Source organism: Leptodactylus fuscus, chromosome 3, assembly GCF_031893055.1.
Source record: "Leptodactylus fuscus isolate aLepFus1 chromosome 3, aLepFus1.hap2, whole genome shotgun sequence".
NCBI classification, from domain to species: domain Eukaryota; kingdom Metazoa; phylum Chordata; class Amphibia; order Anura; family Leptodactylidae; genus Leptodactylus; species Leptodactylus fuscus.
Genome location: NC_134267.1, coordinates 142652268 through 142671884, shown reverse-complemented (window position 1 = coordinate 142671884; position 19617 = coordinate 142652268). Strand labels below are relative to the sequence as shown.

General features: G+C 41.1%; 1 protein-coding gene across 2 annotated transcripts in view; it reads left to right on the top strand.

Annotated features, from left to right (window-relative positions):
* EIF4G1 (eukaryotic translation initiation factor 4 gamma 1) overlaps positions 1-18255 on the top strand; it is a 46153-nt gene extending 27898 nt beyond the window's left edge. For both annotated transcript variants that reach the window (XM_075268443.1, XM_075268442.1), the window contains 23 exons: positions 496-1356; positions 2479-2567; positions 3443-3623; positions 3961-4094; positions 4169-4288; positions 4382-4555; positions 5221-5418; positions 6282-6428; positions 6572-6808; positions 7930-8034; positions 9062-9316; positions 9677-9776; positions 9868-9970; positions 11097-11344; positions 12112-12239; positions 12332-12504; positions 12715-12840; positions 12954-13035; positions 13122-13220; positions 13341-13475; positions 14146-14227; positions 14303-14443; positions 16853-18255. In XM_075268443.1, the coding sequence (XP_075124544.1) occupies positions 496-1356; positions 2479-2567; positions 3443-3623; positions 3961-4094; positions 4169-4288; positions 4382-4555; positions 5221-5418; positions 6282-6428; positions 6572-6808; positions 7930-8034; positions 9062-9316; positions 9677-9776; positions 9868-9970; positions 11097-11344; positions 12112-12239; positions 12332-12504; positions 12715-12840; positions 12954-13035; positions 13122-13220; positions 13341-13475; positions 14146-14227; positions 14303-14443; positions 16853-17043 (4109 nt within the window). In that variant the 3' untranslated portion in view covers positions 17044-18255. The remainder of the gene's footprint in view (positions 1-495; positions 1357-2478; positions 2568-3442; positions 3624-3960; positions 4095-4168; positions 4289-4381; positions 4556-5220; positions 5419-6281; positions 6429-6571; positions 6809-7929; positions 8035-9061; positions 9317-9676; positions 9777-9867; positions 9971-11096; positions 11345-12111; positions 12240-12331; positions 12505-12714; positions 12841-12953; positions 13036-13121; positions 13221-13340; positions 13476-14145; positions 14228-14302; positions 14444-16852) is intronic.
* The last annotated feature ends 1362 nt before the right edge of the window (positions 18256-19617 follow it).

The following is a 19617-nucleotide window of genomic DNA, read 5'->3' as shown; positions in this document are numbered from 1 at the left end:
TACTAACCAAAATTTGCCATAATTTTCTCAAAATGCATCGTTTGCTTAGTATATGTTGTTTTATGCCTCAATATACAGTTTTGAAAAGTGGCCTGGGTGAAAGCAGTTGTAAAATACTCAGTTCTCTTTGAGAAAAAGTCGTTGGGAAGTTAAGCAGGCAAAAGGAAATGAGTACACATATGATTTATGTGAAGCCTCTTGTTAGACAGTGTGCACCAGTATGATACATCTGGCGTAGTTTCTGCCTAGTTTTCGTCTGTCTCACTGTAGAACAATATTGTTCAACTGCAGCCTGTACTAAAGGTAAGACAGGCTGTGAGGTCTCAGACACCATAGACATTGGAGCCAAACCTGTAGTCACATATTCAATAATCTGCCAGTGTGTTATTTTGTGACTAGCCTAGATTATGTGAAGGACAGTGCTGGATCTGCTGTGTCTATCTACTTGTGTTTTCATACTAATTTATACCATTCATTTGTTTTTTTTTAATGAAGACGAGGGGCCTAAAACCACCCAAGTGCTGAGAAAATCATCAGAGAGCCCCTCACCCTCTCCTCCTGCAGAAGCAAATTTGGACATGCCAGTTTGTGAGCAAGATTTAACACTTGATAACACTACACCTGAGCAGTCTATACCTTTACTAGGGACTCATAATTCACAGGAAGTGCCCTTGATAGAAAACCCTTCAACTCAGGTACCAATGCTGCCAGAGGCTCCTATAGCTATTCAGGAGACCACAAATCCAGTTGAAGTAAACGTTGTACAGACAGCTGCTCAGCCAATAGAGACCGAATCTGAAGAACTGGCCGTTGAACCCCAGCCAGAATTTTTAATTCCTACCCAGGCTGCTGTGTCTGATTCACAAGAATCTCCTTTGCCACAAGACGGATTGATTTCAGCTACCGAAGCAGACTTTCCCACTGATGCTGTACAATCGCACACATCACTACAGCCTTGTTCTGTAGAGGAAAATAAACCAGATATAGATTGTACACAAGAACAAATTCCTCTGGAGCATTTGCCTGTTGTAGAGCTTCAGACTGCTAATGGCCTCTCTGAAGAAGTGACTGAGCCTCCTGCACAGACAGAGCCCTCTAGTTGCCATAGTGAACCCTCCTTAGAATCTCCGATAGCTCAACCAGAGGAACTCCTAACAAATGGAGAGGGATTATCTGGTGTACAGGAAGCTGAGGCGCAAGACACACAGGAATCTCATGTTAGCCCTATAACCGAACCAGAAGAAAAGCCAGTTGAGCCTGCTCCAGAGGTTGAGGAGGTGCGAAAGGAAACTCTTGCTGAGCCAGAGTCAGTCTCTTCACTGACTGCAAAGTCGACTCCAGATGTCCCTGTGGCAGGTAATGGAATAATCTTATTGACTGATGTTAATGATTGAATAAGTGTACTGAGATTTATTATTTATATAACAGTACAGGGTTTTTTTTTTTTTTTTTTTTTTTTTTTTAAGGTTTATCTTTAGATCATCTTGTCCTGTCTGTTGTGTTTTCAGGTTAGCCGTCCTATGTATTCCTGCTTGTGGGTTGATTAGGATTTATCAAACTACTAGCTTAACTTAAGTAAACTTAATAGGATAGTTTTTAACAGCATCATACATTTTTCATACAGTTGCAGCCCTTGTTGGATTTCAGTTAAGGGCTCGTTCACATCTGCGTTCACTTTCCTTATTGCAGGTTTCCGTTTCCTGCATAAAACAGATGCAGGAGACGGAAGCCTGCAGGAGACTTTCTCACCCATTCATTTGAATGGGTGAGAGAGATGTCCGGCCGTGCGCGGCAGTGAGCGTTTTGCGCTCTCTGCCGCGAAACCGGGTTTTATAATCCGGACACAGTCGGACATGCACTACTCTGTGTCCGGATAAAAAAATCCGGTTTCGCGGCGGAGAGCCTAAAACGCTCACCGCCGCTCACAGCCGGACCCGGTCTATGGTTTCCGTCTTCTGCCATGCAGAAGACGGAAACCATAGAACGGAGACATGAACGCAGGTGTGAACCCAGCGTAAGTCCCAAGTTCAGCAAAGCAAGATTTGTGCAATAGTAGTGTGGCTCAGTGGTTATATGTTAGAGGACATTGTTAGGATATGTTCACACAGCAGAAAATGGATTCTGCATGTGAGCATACTGCACGGCTAGCCACGATGGAATGCCAATGTAGTGCACCGGCATCCCACTGCGGATTGTGCCCAGATGAATGGGCCTAATCGGGAGGGAGTCTCGAGCCGTGGTATCCGTGGCAAGATAGGTAATCTCGCTTATTTTTTCTGTTACTAGCTAGCGGAAAAAAGAAGAGTGGCTCCCATTGAAGTCAATGGGAGCAGTTTTGGCAGGCAGATTTTGAGGTGGATTCCGCATCAAAATCCGCTGCCAAAAAACTCAGTGTGAACATACCCTTAAACTCACAACAAGATTTTAAGATTTCTTTGTTACAGATTTTGTAGAATAACCTTATTTTTGACCCTCCAGTTGCTTTATCTGCTCCAAAGAAGAAAAGAAAAATAAAGGATTTAAACAAGAAGGAAGCGGTGGGAGATCTCTTAGAAGCATTTAAGGAGGTAAGAGAAGCTTACAGTAGCACCTATAGATTAAAGGACATGTCAGAAGAGACATGCCCATCTTAGTAACATCTCCATATTGTATTCCCCATGAAATAGCCATTCTTCTTTCTGAGTGATGGGTCCATACACAGTCGGCGCTCATTGGACAGGGTCAATGTGTTTGGAACACTTGCCGCTATTGGCAGTTGTTTTTTTTAGCAGTCTCCATTGTGGTCCGATCTTAGACTCCGCCTCCTCACAGACGAGCCTCCAGCAGAACCAGCGTTGATTGGCCGAATGCTGTACACTGGCCAATCAACGCTGGTCAATGCATTCCTATGAGAAAAAGTCAGCTCCCGCATAAATGCAAGCTGCCAGCTCTCCCGACTAGCAAGGACAAGCCTGCTGCAGAATCAGCGTTCGGCAAATCAACACTGGTTCTGAATCTTTACTGCGAATAGCGATCGTATTCGAATGAGTATTTTGAATACCGTAGTATTCGTTCGAATACTACTCGCTCATCTCTAATCTCTCCCTTTAGTGTCCATTTGATCTAAGCGAGGACTAAATAAACCACATGTGGCTCTATCTAAAGGGGTTATGTGGTTTCTAAGACTGCTGGCCTATCGGTAGATCTTCGGGGGATCTGACACCTGGGACACCCACAGATCATCGGTACTGAGGCAGCACGGGAGAGCATGCTCCATTTACTTCAAGGATAGGCCGTCAATCTTAGAAACCTGCTAACGCCTTTAAGCTTCTGCCAAAGTGCTACATCAGCAGGGAGAACAGTGGTCAGGTGTCACCTGTTCTCATAAAGAAGTAGGAGAAACACTGTTATCAGACATGAAAGTGCAAAGATAGAATGTGAATGTTCTCTGTTTCAACTTTAGCAAAGTGATGGCACTACTGAAGCAATGGAGACGACTCCTACCCCACCTGCTGCTGCTCCTGAAGTTGACCAGACCCCCAGTGTCCCAGTAGAGGAACAGGATGAAACATGGGAGGAAAAGGAAGATAAACTAGATGCTGAAAATATACAACCAGGAGATCTAAAATATAAATATAAAGAGGGTAAGACACATGCCATGACTTTTCTGATCAGTTAAGTGACCACAAATGTCATTGTTTGCTTGTGGGTTTTTTTTTTATTTTAGTATGAGGTATATGAATATATTTATTTATTTTATTTATTTATTTTTTTTAATATATATTGTGTCACAATAATGTAATACAACAAATATCAGATTTTTCAGTGGTATGCCTGCTGTACTAATAGCGCCATACCTACACCAATCGATGACATCTAGTGTAACAATCGGTGTTATGTTGGTTACACTTCTTGACTCATAAAGACAGTGACTTTTGGATTGTCAGACATTAGATTATATTCATGTCGTCTTTTCTACAGAGCAATGGAAACCTCTGAATCCTGAGGAAAAGAAAAGTTATGACCGTGAATTTTTACTGGGGTTCCAGTTTATCATGGCAAGCATGCAAAAGCCAGAGGGTCTCCCTCAGATCACTGATGTTGTATTGGAGAAGGTACGTTCCTTCATTTTGGAGTGCATATTTTCTGTATCTTCAGTTTTTAACTCCAGTTCTGTTTATTTCAACAGGCAAATAAAACTCCCCTTAGGCCATTAGATCCCACAAGATTAACTGGTATGAACTGTGGCCCTGATTTTACACCATCTTTCGCAAACTTAGGCAGACCTGCTATGGGAAACCGTGGTCCGGTAAGTTTCCTGTACACACTGTTGGAAAGTGTCCATTAACTGAATCTTCCTTTGTTATTTTTCTTATACTGTTTGCTCCATTAATTCTTGCAGCAAGCAAATCTTGGTCCTCGACGGTCTCAACAGGGACCCAGGAAAGAGCCGCGCAAGATAATTGCAGCTGTGTCTTTAAATGAAAATGTCCAGTTGAACAAAGCTGAGAAGGCATGGAAGCCAATCAACAAGAGAGCAAGTGAAGAAGAGGATCCGGAAAATATTAAGACCCAGGTGGGTTACTGGCGAAGTATTTCATGGATGTCCTACAGAGCTCAGATAATCTCTTCGGTGTACACTAGGAGGCTGTGTTCCTTCTGTATCTGTGGCTAATAGAACTCTATTGGGAGGCTTTTTTTTTAGGCGGATTCCTGACTGAAAAACGCTGTGTGAACTCAGCCTAAAGGTGTTTTGTGTGCCAAAATGCAAGGGGGGGGGGGGGGGGGAATACTGCTGAAATGCTGTTTTTGAAAAAAGCTGCATGTAAATGTTTACTTGCAAAAACACATGAGTTTTCCCTATAGATGTAATAAGGGAAGAAAAAATGCAGGAAAAATGCAATAAAAACACTGCAGGAAATAAAGCTATGCTTTTCGGCGTGTGTCGTCCCCCCCCCCCCACACAGCATTTTTAGCTGTGTTCAGCAATGTGGGTCCTTCGCCATAAGGAAAGATCATCAGTTTTAATCTTTTCATCTGTATTTCTAACGAATTATGGGGGCGATTCATGTTCAGCGGAGAGTGCTCTTTAATCACAGATTTGCCATTTACTTCTCTCTGTTGCATAGGTTTTGCATACTGTATTTTAGCAAACAAAGTAGATCATTGGAAAATAGTGAGGTTTATTTTTTTTAATCTGTACCTTTTTTTTTTTTCTTTTCTTTGTGTGTCTTTTTACAGGAATTGTTTCGTAGAGTCCGCAGTATTCTGAATAAGTTAACTCCGCAAATGTTTCAGCAACTTATGAAGCAAGTTCAGGATCTTGCAATTGACACGGAAGATAGACTGAAGGGTGTTATTGACTTAATATTTGAGAAGGCCATCTCTGAGCCAAATTTCTCCGTTGCATATGCCAATATGTGCCGCTGCCTTATGGGGGTAAGTCTGCAGGGTTCTCCATTTACAATATCGGATGCATTGACACAAAGTACAAGGGATTTAAGTCCTAAGCCTTGATCAGTTCAGATTTTGTGATCAGTAGGTCTCAAGTTTGGCTGGGTAAATTTGCCACACAAAGAAAATTTGAAGTTGATGGGGTACATTACTTGTGTTGGCCCCATAGAGTAAATGGGTTCCCATCAATGGTCACTCCTATCACTGCCCTTTTACAGAGGTGATTATTAGTACATTTCTTCCTTCATTGCTCCCTGCCCATGTTCTTCCACTTTATCGGGCACACTGCTATGGCATGTCATGTCTTCACCAGAGTAGGGGGGATGGAGTGCTTGGTGAGCAAAAAAATGCGATCATTCTGCATTTTTAACTACTGGATCAGCAAAACCTAGGAGGACTGACTGCATCCCACCCCTGCCCATGTGCTGCTGATGACAGACTCAGGGACTGCATATTTGAGATGCCTGATCTATATACTAGATCATAAGTGACATTAGTGAGGGTTCTTTCTCTGTTTAGTGATCTCAGATTTGGAACGCCACCAATCTGATACTGATAGAATATATTAATCTTAGATCAATAGTATTTGGTATACTGTAAAACTCCTGGCTGATTTTTACTTTGCAGGAAGCTACTTCACGTCACGTTGGTCACATGGTCATGCTGCAGCTCAGTCCTATGAGTATAACTGAGCTGTAGCATTGCCATGTGACCAATGTACGGGATTATTTTCTGAGAAAAAGAGAGCATCTATGTTTTTAATCCTGCACAAAACATTTAACACTTCGGGTGTCTGTACTTCATACTAGACTGAGTTTTTCTCCTTTTCCCTCTTTTTGCCTTTACAGCTTAAGGTCCCAACTACAGATAAACCAGGAGTGACTGTCAATTTCCGCAAGCTGCTACTGAACCGCTGCCAGAAGGAATTTGAAAAAGATAAAGATGATGATGAGGTGTTTGAAAAAAAACAAAAAGAAATGGATGCGGCTGCAACGGTATTTGTTTAGCTTCTTTGTTTTCTTATGCTGTCAAGGTTCTATATTGACATTGTTTGGAAGTCTCTGTACAGTTATGTGCGGTGTTCTATCCTATGTTTTTTCAAAACCTTTATCTTTTATTTTTTCCCTGTCTCTTGAAGCCCGAAGAAAAAGCACGGCTTAATGAAGAGCTAATAGAAGCCAGGGATAGTGCTAGGCGCAGATCCCTTGGAAATATTAAATTTATTGGTGAACTTTTCAAATTAAAAATGTTGACTGAAGCCATTATGCACGATTGTGTAGTAAAATTATTGAAGAACCATGATGAGGAGTCTTTGGAGTGTCTTTGTCGGTTGTTGTCCACAATTGGGAAGGACTTGGACTTTGAACGAGCTAAGGTAAGACTGTTTGGTGTCTCATTAAAAGAGGATATTTCCTCCCTCTTTCTCCATATATCAACACTTCACCACCATGCTGGTCCTTGCCAGGCCTGAAGCTGTGTTGTGTCTGCAGTCTGACAATGGCCAGGCTTTTAGTAAAATATTTATTTATTTTTTAAATGTATTTTTAAACCACTTCTGGATCACCCATTGGGTTTTTACATCTGGAAGATGGTTGCTTTGTTCTGCAAGGACTTATCAGGATGCTGGCTGTAACTTCAGCCAGAGCTCCTACAGAGAAGGCAAGTAGGGTTTATTACCTTCCCTGCCTTCCTGATCGCTGTGTGTGAGAGTTGCTGGATCCTACAGGACCCAGATCAGCTCTACAGATTATTATTAAATAATAATAAAAAATTAATAGAAAAGTAAAAAAAAGTCAATCAAATGCCCTTATTAAAGGTTCTAGCCCCACCCATTGCGACACCATACAAAATAAAAATTACTGTAGTGAAGAGTAAAAACTATTTTAAAAAGTTCTTTAATAGCACTTTGTGTTATTAAATTAAAAAAAATGACAAGTGAAAAACACGTTTTCCCTCCTCTTTGAGATATATTTATAATTTTATTTTTTTTTCTGTATCCAGGAAGACATGCAAAAGTAAAAACCCAAAAATAAAGCCCTAAGTGTCACCAAAAAAATTCACAAAAATTAGTTGAATAATAAAAATGTTACAGCCCTCAAAACCGCATATACAAAAAACCTGAAAATGTATCTGGTTCTGGACCACAAATGGGCCCTGTACTGAAGTGGTTAAATAAGGGTTATGGTTTGATAAAAAAGTGCACTAAGTTACCAATGTGTAAGGTGTTGCGTATCATTTGCACACTGTGGCAAGTGTCTTTCAGACAAGTTGGGTACTTGGAGTATAATATGTACCAATGGACTTCTGTTCATCCGAACATCAGTCCAGCAGAGCTGCATTATGCCAGTAAATCTGGCCAATACTTAACCCTTCTTCCCAAACCAAACACTGTGGTGTAAAATGGGCCTTACTTTTTGTTAGTATTGTTACCCTTCATTTAAATCTACAATGGTTTCTCTGTAACATTAATTGATGCAAATGTTTAACATTCAACAGCCCCGAATGGATCAGTATTTTAACCAGATGGATAAAATCATAAAAGAAAGGAAAACATCTTCTCGTATCCGCTTCATGCTTCAAGATGTCATAGATTTACGACTGGTAAGAGTTTTTGGGGGTTTTTTTAATTCCTGAATTCTATAAGTATGTAAAGATGTTTTTTTTTGTTTTTCTTAAACTGATTTTTTATTGCTTGACTCGAGTATAAGCCAAGGGGGGCTTTTTCAGCACAAAAACTGTGCTGAAAAATTCGGCTTATACTCGAGTATATACGGTAGTCAGTAGAGATGAGCAAACAGTGAAATATTCAAATCCCATTATAGTCTATGGGGAAAAAAATGCTCGTTTCAGGGGAATCCACTATTTGACTAAAGGAGAGTCACCAAGTCCACGTGTAGCAGGAGGAGAGTGTTTAGGAGTAGAGATGAGAGAGTACTGTTCGGATCAGCCAATCCGAACAGCACGCTTGATAGAAATGAATGGATGCACCTGGTACTTCCGCTTTGACTGCGGCCGGCCGCTTAACCACCCGCGTGCCGGCTATGTCCATTCATTTCTATGCGAGCGTGCTATTCGGATTGGCTGATCCGAACAGTACTCGCTCATCTCTATTTAGGAAGAGCACTGTGCAGTTAAATTGCACAGACCCCATTATAGTCTATGGGGTCCATGCACTTTAACTGCACAGCACTTGCAGTTGCGCTGATAAAAAATAAGATCCCTCGAAACCGCAAGCTGCCAGCTCTCCCGACTAGCAAAGATGAGCCTGCGGCAAATCAACGCTGGTTCTGCAGCAGGCTCGTCCTTGCTGGTCGGGAGAGCTGGCAGCTTGCAGTTACAAGGGAGCTGACTTTTTTGTCATAGGAATGCATTGACCAGCGTTGATTGGCCAGTGTACAGCATATATACAATGTATAGCATTCAGCCAATCAATGCTGGTTCTGAATCGAATATTTACTGTGAATAGCTAGTCGTATTTGATCGAGTACGAATATTTTGAATACTGTAGTATTCGATTGAATACCTACTTGCTCGAATACCACTCGCTCATCTCTAATAGTCGGTCATTGTGCATCTTGCTCTAATTTATTTGTATTTTCATTTCATATGTGCTTAATTCCTTCTGTAGTGCAATTGGGTACCTCGTCGGGCAGATCAGGGCCCTAAGACTATAGATCAGATCCATAAAGAGGCAGAAATGGAAAAACAACGTGAGCAAGTTAAAGTACAGCAGCTAATGTCTAAGCAAGACAAAAGACGAGAGCCACCAGGACGCCCTACAGGTGGTCGTGGCAGTCAGCCAACTGATGATGGCTGGAATACAGTGCCCATCAGTAAAGGAAGCCGACCCATTGACACAAGTAGGATCACCAAGATAACTAAGGTAAGCGTGTGACTGATATGTTATCCACATATACTGATTAGTTAACTTCCACTTCCTTAAAGAATTCCACAGTTCTTAGCCAGACTTTTAATCTGAGAGATTGTTTGGGTAACTTTGATCACATCTGCATTTTGGGTGTCTGTTGTTCAGATCCATCAGAGGACCAGAACAATGGGCACATGAATCACTAAAACAGTAGGCACCATGCCCAACAGACCCCATTGTCCATGATGAAATCTGCCAAGTGTAACTGCTGGATGAAAAAGTCAGACCCATAGCACAAATGTCAACCCCAGCCTAAGCAAGAACTAGTGTTTTTCTATAAATTTTCTATAACTATTTATTTTTTCCCCCCATTAGCTTGGAGCTATTGATTCCAACCAATTGCTGGCACCAGGAGGCCGTTTGAGTTGGGGTAAAGGGAGCAGTGGAGGAACTGGAGCAAAGCCTGCTGAATCGAGTAAGACAATGTTTATGCTGTACTGTATAAGAATTAAGAATCCTTTTTATCAATGACGTATTTAATCTAAAACTACTTTTTTCCATTTCAGCACCAGAATCCGGCCGCCCGGCAACAAGCACGCTTAATAGATTTTCTGCCCTACAGCAGTCTGCACCTGCGGAGAGTCAGGATTCCAGAAGATCAGTTCAAAGGTGAGCGGGGTTTTTTGTTTTTATGATTTGCAGCATCCTGTGGTAAGTAGGCTGGTATATTTTATATTTGTTGCTGTAGAAAAGGGGTTATTCAGCTGCCAAAAATTATCTACAAGTACATCCACAGCAGTGTTTGAACACTCCCTGTTCCCATGTGCAGCGATTTCTTGACTTTATTTTACTTGAGACACTCAGTTACATGCAGTGACTCTGTGAACAAACTACTTGATTCTCCTGCCATTTCTCGCTCTATGTGCCACTGCCTTCTCCACTCCCCTGCATTGCAATCACAGGTACTACATTGCTTCAACATCATGCTGCGATGTTTCATTTGCAAGCTCATTCTGCCACAAGCCACCTCCACCCTTTCACCTGTGAGCAGGAAACACAAAAAGAGGGAGAACAAGGAGAAGAGTCGTGGGAAATATAGTTTGTCCACAGATTTACTGCACGTAGATAAGTGATCTCAAGTAAAATAAAGCCAAGAAAGGCTGCACAAAGTAACAGTGAGAAATTAGCACTGCTGTAGGTGTATTTGCAGATCATTTTGTGGAAGCTGAATAACCCCTTTAAGGCCAGGTTCACACTTAGTTTTTTGGCCCGGATTCTGCATCAAAATCCGGGTAAAAAAAACTGTCCCCCATTGAATTCAATGGGAGTCAGTCATTTCCTTTTTCTGCTCGCAGAAAAAAAGAAGCGACCTATCAACACCGTGGTGGATTTTGGTCTGGATTCTGATGCGGTTTCTCACGTTAACATCCGGACCAAAAAACTACGTGTGAACTTACCCTAACTCTGAGGCTCCATGTTGCGGAAATGTACCTTTTTTTTTTTTATTATTATTATTTTTTTATTTAATATTATTAATTATTCAGCAGAAGTATAAGAGTTTCGTATATATTTCCCATTACTTTTCTTATCATTTAAAGCCATTCTTGGCTTTGACTCAAAAATCTGCAGCTAAAATCTATTTCCACAATGTGGGGCCTAAGGCTGGAATGATATTGTTTATTTGGAAATGTTGAACATAAAATAATTTAGCAGTGACTATAAATGGTCATTGCAGTGAGTGCTGTAATATTTGCAGTATGTTGAAAATAACTTTCTCCTGTCTCCTCTGTTGCAGGGGGAGTTCAAGCCGAGAGCGCTCTGAAAAAGACAGAGGAGATAGGTTTGACAGAGGTGAAAGGTATGATAAAGCAGACCTATTTGAACGCTCTGGCCGATCGGATCGGGCGCGGGCTGTTATCTCTAAGAGGAGTTACAGTAAGGAAACTGATGATCACAGCAGAGAGCGGGAGAGACAAATTCCACTTGAGGCAGTGAGGAAAGTAGCAAGTATGACCGAGCCAAGAGATCGAAGCAAAGAGAGCGGTAAGTGTTGGTGTTTGTGTCGCTCTTTAATGTTTTGTCCCCCCCCCCTCCCCTTCTTTCCTTGCTAAGGCTATTTGGCGACTTTCTCTAGTGCTATTTATTGACTTTAAAGGAATCCTATAAGTCAGACACAATTTTTTTGTAGGTATCACATCGGAATAGCCTTAAGAAAAGCTATTCGTCTCCTACCTTTCGTCGTCTTCTCCGCGCCGCTGTTCGCCAACAATCCCGGTTCTTGTCGGTATGTAGCCCCAATGCTGCGAGAGAACTCTCTTCAGCGCTGCCTCCTCTTCTTCAGCAGCGTCATCTTCATCCTCCTCTTCCAGTGATGGCTTGTAATTCCTAGGCCTTGGGCAGAGCAGACTGCGCATGCCTACAGGCCACGAGAAAATGGCCGCTTACAATACTGTGCAAGAACTCATTCACATACCGACAAGAACCGAGATTGTAGGAGAACGGCGGCGCAGAGAAGTCGATGAAAGATAGGAGACGAATAGCCTTTCTTTAGGCTATCCCGACGTGGTACCTACAAAAAAATTGTGTCTGACTGATAAGATCCCTTTAATTATGAAGCTGCAGTTGTACTTATTTGCAGTAGAGTCTGTAGTTAAAATCTATGGTTTGGACTGCAGAAGTCTGTGGGTGAGATTTATTAACACTGGAGTTTCCTATGGCAGTCTTAATATGAAGTGGCTGGAGTGGAATGTGCCTGATCCTCTAACATTGTGTGCATTACATCTATTCATAGTTTACTCCTTACTTTTCAGTTAAGCGTGAGCCTCCAGCACCAACCGCTGCTGCAATTCCAACCTCTAAACCTGCCATGTCAGAGGATGAGATCGAAAAGAAATCCAAATCTATAATTGAAGAATATTTGCATATTAACGATATGAAGGTGAGAGCCTTTCTTCAAGAGTTGTATCTTTGTGAGTTATTCATTATTCCTGACTTTATAAAAAAAAAAAAAATTTCCCCCTTCTTCTGCAGGAGGCACTTCAATGTGTGCAAGAGCTTAATAGCCCTTCTCTACTCTTCATCTTCGTACGAAACGGTATTGAGTCCACGTTAGAGAGGAGCACCATTGCTCGGGAACATATGGGCCTTCTTTTATACTCGCTGGTGAAGGCTGGCACACTACTTAAAGAACAGTATTACAAGGGGTATGTGTGGTGGGGTTTGTGTGTTCTATTTATATTGCTTTATAGGAGACGTGAGGTTTTCTGCGACAGGTCCTAGGGCTGGGCAGAAATTATATCCTGTGGCTATGCCATAAATGTGTTTTATGGGCAAACCCTTTTAAGGCGGTTGCTCCGTTTTTACCAATCATTACTGAAATACATGATACTCAATTTGAATTGTTCTGTTTTCAGAGTCTTGGAAGTACTTGAAGTGGCTGAGGATATGGAAATAGATATCCCTCATATTTGGCTGTATTTAGCTGAACTTATCAGCCCAGTCTTAGCAGAAGGAGGAATTCTCATGGGAGAGCTGTTCAGGTAAGCTGGAGCCTTATTTTGTTGGAACGTGGTAGATAGAATTGTTGAAGAATTTCAGGCTGGTTTAGATATTACAGTACTAATTTCTACGTTATTTTTATTTGTCTTTTCAGAGAGTTGACGAAACCTTTGATTCCCATTGGGAAGGCTGGTATACTGATGGCAGAAGTACTAGGCTTATTATGTAAAGAAATGGTGAGTTTTGTGCTGTTCTAGTTAGAACATTGTTAGATCTTTTCAAACCAGTCTCTAACTACTCTCAATCCTTGTTTCTGATGTAGTCACAGAAAAAAGTAGGTGTCCAGTGGCAAGAATCTGGACTCTGCTGGAAAGAGTTCCTGTCGAAAGATCAGGATCTGAACAAATTCATCAGTGATCATGTAAGCCTATGGATAATGAACATTTCTATGCCTGCCGTTTGTGGTGTTCTTATGTATCTTTGCATTTGTAAGCCGCAGGCTAAGGGACTGGCGTCTTTACCTTGTTGCTTCTTTTTACAGAAACTTGAGTATACATCGGGAGATGAATCAGAGACGCCAAGCAAAAAAGACCTCTCCCCAGCCGAGCTAGAGAAAATGCTCACCAAACTACTAAAAGAACACACTAGTAACCAGAGGATATTTGACTGGATTGAAGTAAGTGAACAGGATGGTGAAAGCCTTTTGCTGTCATTTTTCAATTGTGAAACATTGAAATGTAGAGCAAAAGTCCATTAATTTGTGACAATTATAATTTTTAAGAGGACCTGCCCTTTCTGACACATCTAAGTTAGTAAATTCTAGAATTTCCCCTGAAATAATTCTTGATCAATGGCTTAGTGCTGTTCTTCATTATTCCTATAAACTTAAGAATAAAGTGACAGCTGGCATTTCCATTTCCCTTGTGAAATGGGTTGTGTTCCTTCAAAGTCTGGCACTGATAAATGGACACATATATAGCTGGTAACACCCAGTTGTCAATCTGTTCATAAATTTCTAGGAGGGATGGCACAAAAATACCACCCTTCTATTAAATGATGTTTTTCCTGTCTGATGATGCCTGTTGCTAACCGTAATAGTATGGACTCCGTATGACCTTGCCATATGCAGTAGGCTGGGAGATGAACCACTAACCAAGTCTTCAAATGTAACAATAGTGGTGTAGCCACAACCAAATGACTACACTTAAATGGGAGCTGAACTGTAATAATCGGAAGCGCTCGCTGTGATAGCAGTTGATAGTGGCTTCTAGTGCTAAGAAGACCACCTCAATATATTTTCCCTGAAAACCCCATTTAAATACTGATTAACTCTTCTTTTCCCATAGGCCAACTTGACTGACCAGCTGTTATCGTCAAATACATTCGTCAGAACGCTCATGAGTTCTGTGTGCAACTCTGCTATTATCTGTAAGTATACTTCCTCTAATGTTCGCTTCATTTTCTTTTATTGGTAGATTTTAACACTGATTTTTTATTTTGTAGTTGAGAGTCCTTGTAGAGTTGATGTTACTGTCATCCACAATAGAGCCAAGCTACTTCAAAAATACCTAAATTCTGAAACCAAGGAACTACAAGCCCTGTATGCTTTACAGAGTCTTGTTGTGAAACTTGACCAGCCTCCAAGTAAGTTTACTTTAGGTTCACTAAATGGCTAGTGGTATACATTTTTATATTAAAATTTCTCTTAGTTTTCAATTTCAACATGCCTGATCCTTTGTTCCCATAAGAGATAATCCACTGACGAAAACAATGCATGTGTATGGAATGGTTGGGAGGAATAGTTGTCATATGATAGTAACTGATTGTGTATGGGAAACCTTAGGGCTAGTTCACACGTGAGTATAAGGGGAGGTTTTTGACAGCGGATTTCGCGTCCAAAACCTCCCCTTATAATGGTGGTCTATGGAGACCGCCGGGCTTCTTTTCGCTGCTAGCGGAGAAAAGAAAGGACATGTCCTTTCATCAGGCGGAAGCCGCGCAGGCTCAGCCGCGCGGCTTCCGCCCCCGGCAGCTCTCTCCTATGTCAGCTCATTCATTTGAGCCGACAGCAGAGGGTTAAGCCGCGACAGCGATGGTCGCGGTGGGCGGGTTTTGACAAGAGAGAGACGCGGCTCGTCGTGTCTCTCTCTGTGTCAAAACCCGCGCGGGCAGTTCACGTGTGAACTAGCCCTAAACATAATTACATACAGAATTTCTTAAAAAGCAAGGAACTGTAAAATGTTGGGACTGCTTGTGGATGGTATGAATGAGGATCAGTTGGGAAGTGGTAACAAGGGCATCTTACTGTTGGGGGGAAGAAATGTGTATATATAATTTATTTATTTTCTCTTTTTATAGGTTTCTATTAGAGGCGTTTTCAATGGCTTGCCTATTATTGACCTACCCTTATACATGACTGCTGTATGCAAGTAGCCTTTAAGATAGATCATGAACATGTGATCAGTAAATTCAGACACCGAGTACTCCCACCAGTCAGTTGTATCAAGAAGCCAGGGTGTTCAAAGGGGCTCTATCATTGGAAAAAGTGATTTTTAACTAATGACATCCTTGCATAGCCTTTAGATATGCTATTCCACACCTACCTTTAGTATGTAGATTGCCTCAGTAGTGTTTGAATAAGTCAGTTTTTATTCATATGCTCATTAGCGTCTCTATGTATACAGCACATGCTGCTGCTGACTCCTCCTCCCTGCTCTCATACATAGCACACAGAATAGAGAGGAGAGCTGGCTGACAACTTCCTGTGCAGGGAGAAGCTAATTAGCATATGAATATAAACTGACTTATTCAAACACTACTGAGGAGATTTACATACAAAAGGTAGGTGTGGAATAGCATTTCTAAAGGCTGTGCAAGGGTGTGATTAAAAATGACTTTTCCCAATGATAGAGCCCCTATCAAGAGTGTTGCTGTCTCACATGTATGCCGATGACCTCATGCTCACTGTATTCACATGGCCTGTCCTCATCTCAGTCTTATTCAAGAGAAAGTGGCAGAGCTCCAATACGAAACACAACCCCCACACAATGCATGGCACTGTGCTTAGTATAAAGTGAAGAGGCTGCAGCACTCACCCAAAAACTGCAGCCTTTTCAATCTACTGATCTGTGGGAGTACCTGGTTGGGATCCAACACCCAATCGCATATTGATGACCTATGGTTAGGGTAGGTAGTCGGTATGTAGCACTCATGACACCTCTTTGAGAGGTGGAATTTGTGTTGTACTTGACACGTGCCAGGAGTTAAGACGCTCTAAAATACTTTCTGCTTCCAGCATCTGTAAGATTAAATATGCAGCATTTCTATCTGAAAACATTGGGCACGCAACAATAGGTCCTTGACATCACACACAACTGATATCTTCAGACTTCTCCTGGACTTTTTCTCCAGGGTTAAAGTCTTAAAGGGATTCTATCATTAGAATCCTGTTTTTAGCTAAACCTGCGTCGAAATAACCCTGTGCTGCGATAAAACTCTCCAGCGCTGCCACCTTCTTGTTCTCCACCTCTTCTTTCCCATTCAGCCACGGGAAAATGGCCAACAGACATGTGTTGTCGGCCATTTTCCTGTGGCCAATCAGGAGAGAAGAGGCGGAGAACAAGAAGGCGGGGTCGCCGGAGAGTTTTCTCACAGCACAGGGGACACCCCCAGTGCTGCGAGAAAACTTGTTACCATAATGAAGAAACCGGGAATATATACCGAATGGTGGCGCGGAGAAGACTTCTAAAGGTAGAGGAAGAATAGGCCTTTCTTAAGGCTATTGCGATGTGGGTTTAGCTAAAAACTGGATTCTAATGATAGAATCCCTTTAAATAAGTCTCTTTGTGTTGAATTGTCAGGAGGGAATGGAGAGTTAGATTCAGAGTGCTGTAGATTTCCAAATACGTTCTGCACTGTCTTATAAGACACACATGAGTAGGTTTTTATTGGTATAAAATAAGCAGATGCTGTTTAAGTATAGGAAGATGCTACAATAATCTGGTGATTTAAGTTTGTGAAACCTGTAGTAACTGGTCTTATGTTTTCTCATAGACCTATTAAGAATGTTCTTTGATGCGCTATATGATGAAGATGTGATAAAGGAAGAACCATTTTACAAATGGGAATCCAGCAAAGACCCTGCAGAGCAGCAAGGAAAGGGTGTTGCTCTAAAATCGGTCACAGCTTTCTTCACATGGTTGCGGGAAGCAGAAGATGAATCAGATACTGATCACAAGGACTAAAAATTCGCCTTTATGCTTGCTCTTGTTTTCTTTGGGGCTTCCAGTTTTTGTTTTTTCTTTTCTGTTTTCTTTTTGTTCCCCTTCCCCTGCAGACTTTTTAACAAAGAAACACATGAACCCCAATGATTTTGCATTTGAGAGAATGTATTGACTCTTCCTAAATGATGAAGCCTAACAGAGGGTGGGAGGTAGCCTGGCACAAACACATTGATGGTCAAAACACCTGGTATTTGGAGAAAATTGCTAGGAAGAAGCCTTGGCACATGGGCAGACGGCAATGGTTGTTGGGTTTTTGTTTTGTTTTTTTTTTTATTTTATTTTTCTTTTGTTATGCAACAGTCTCTTGGGTTTCACTTAATTAGAAGTACTTTGGGACTGCTGAAAGAAGGGTGGAAAGCTGGGACCCTCTTTCTTCACCTCTTCATCACTTAAGTGGGGCACATGCAGACCTTTCACTTTTGCAGATGTGGGGTTTTGTGCTTTTTTTTTTTTTTTTTTTTCCTTTTTTTTTTTTTCCAGAGAGCAGTGGTAGCCTACATGCTTCAGTGGGATGGAGCACTTCAGCTTCTTTATTGCTCTTTATGGCTGAAATATAGATATATAAATATATATAAATATATATATATATATAATTATTACAAATTGTTTTTGATTTAAAGATGGTAGCAAGCGCAGGCCATTTTTGAATATTGTGTTTGCTCCTCGGCACGTATCTGGAGTTCAGGACACTGTTTTGTTTGGGTTTTTTTGGTTTTTTTTTTTGTTAAAAAAAAAAAAAAATTCAGACAAACACAATGAATTTCTAATGGATCCGTGATTCATGTTGTTGGGTGCTCTACCAGCAGCTGAATTCCCTCCTGGTTATTTTTTTTTTTTATTTTTTTTTTCATTCATTTCTTTTTTTTTTTTTTTTTTTTGTGACAGATCTCCCTTCTCAGTGGAGTAGAGAATTTTATTTCTAATTCATTCTAATTCAGTTCACCATGTGTTGGAAAGAGGCGTCTCTCAACCCTAGCAAATTCTGTATTTATAGAGAAAGCAAAGCCTTTTGGTTATTTGTCCTTCCAAAATGTTTGGAGGTTCTTGTAATTATTAAACCACGTAAGAATTAAATTTGTAAATACTTTTTGCTTTCTTTATTAAGTATTTAATGATTCTGACATATAAAATTTCCCCAAAACCTCTTTTCACAGAAACTGGAAATAAATGAGAACCTTACATAATGTGTCTTGTTTTTCTGTGTACACTAAAAAGGCGTCAGCCTCCAATGTATTCAGAACTCAAACTTTGCTTCAGTTGTTGGGGGGGGGGGGGGGGGGGGGATATGATATTTCTCATTTTTGTTTTAGTGGAGCCATTGTTTTAGGAGAAATGAATAAGTATAGTTTGACAGTTTTATTAAAATGTCTACAGTATGTTAGAATGTATGTGGAATTAAAAGGGCTCTATCATTGGTAAAAGTCATTTTTAACTTAGCACATCCTTGCATTGCCTCTAGAAAAGCTATTCCACACATGTAAATTGCCTCAGTGGTTTTTGAATGAGCCCGTTTTTATTCATATGCGAATTAGGCTCATCGTGCACCCTCTGCTATTCTTTCCTATGCATGTGTACAGCACAGGCTGCTGCTGCTGGTGGCTTCCTGTTTGCACACACAGATAAGAAAGAATAGTGCTGCTGGGAACTTCCTGTGCTGGAAGTTAATTAGCATATGAATAAAAACAGGCTCATTCAAAAGCCACTGAGACAATTTACATACAAAAGGTACCTGTGAAATAGCATTTCTAAAGGCTATGCAAGTATATGATTAGTTAAATAACCAAAACCAAATATCACCAAGGATAGCCATCATGATTTTGTTCACATTGGTTATTTCGGTTTGGTTATTACAATATTACCAGTTTTGTTCGATCAAACCAAAACTGTTATAATCTGGAGTCTAAAGAGGTCCTACAGTATAATAATAAGTAGAGGGCCAGGAGAGGGGAGGAAACTTAATAAACAGTGTAACTCACCTCCCCTGGGCTCCGGCACGACTCCCTGCTGTCTCAGCCCATCTAGCTGATGTCATGCGGTTATTGACATCAGCCAGAAGCACCAAGGACAACAGGGAGTCACGCTGGAGCCCAGGAGCGCTAACGCTGCTTTGTTTTTCCTTTCCTCCCCTGGTCTTCCATTTTTTATATTCTGGTTTATGAAGAGACCCCACAATATATTAGTTTCAATCTGGCTGTCTTTGGTCCAACTGTAGCCACTGTGGTGAATCTTGTGAAACGAATTGCACAACACTTAATAATACTGTAAAAGGTATGTGGTTTAAAAGGAGAGTGACTTAAATAATTGACTAATCATAGTCTAGATGAAATGTTAGATTTGGGCTAGGTTCACAGCAGATTCTGCCATAAATCAATGAACAGAAGTGTCTGCAATTTCAGTACAAAAATGGCAGAAACCTGACAGTCCCCATTATAGTCTGTGGGAAACCGTTGCTTTAGTGGACTGGTTCTCCATCTTATGGGTCCCCCAGCGGATCCGAACTGAGCCCAGTTCAAGTATGAATCTAGCCTTAATCAT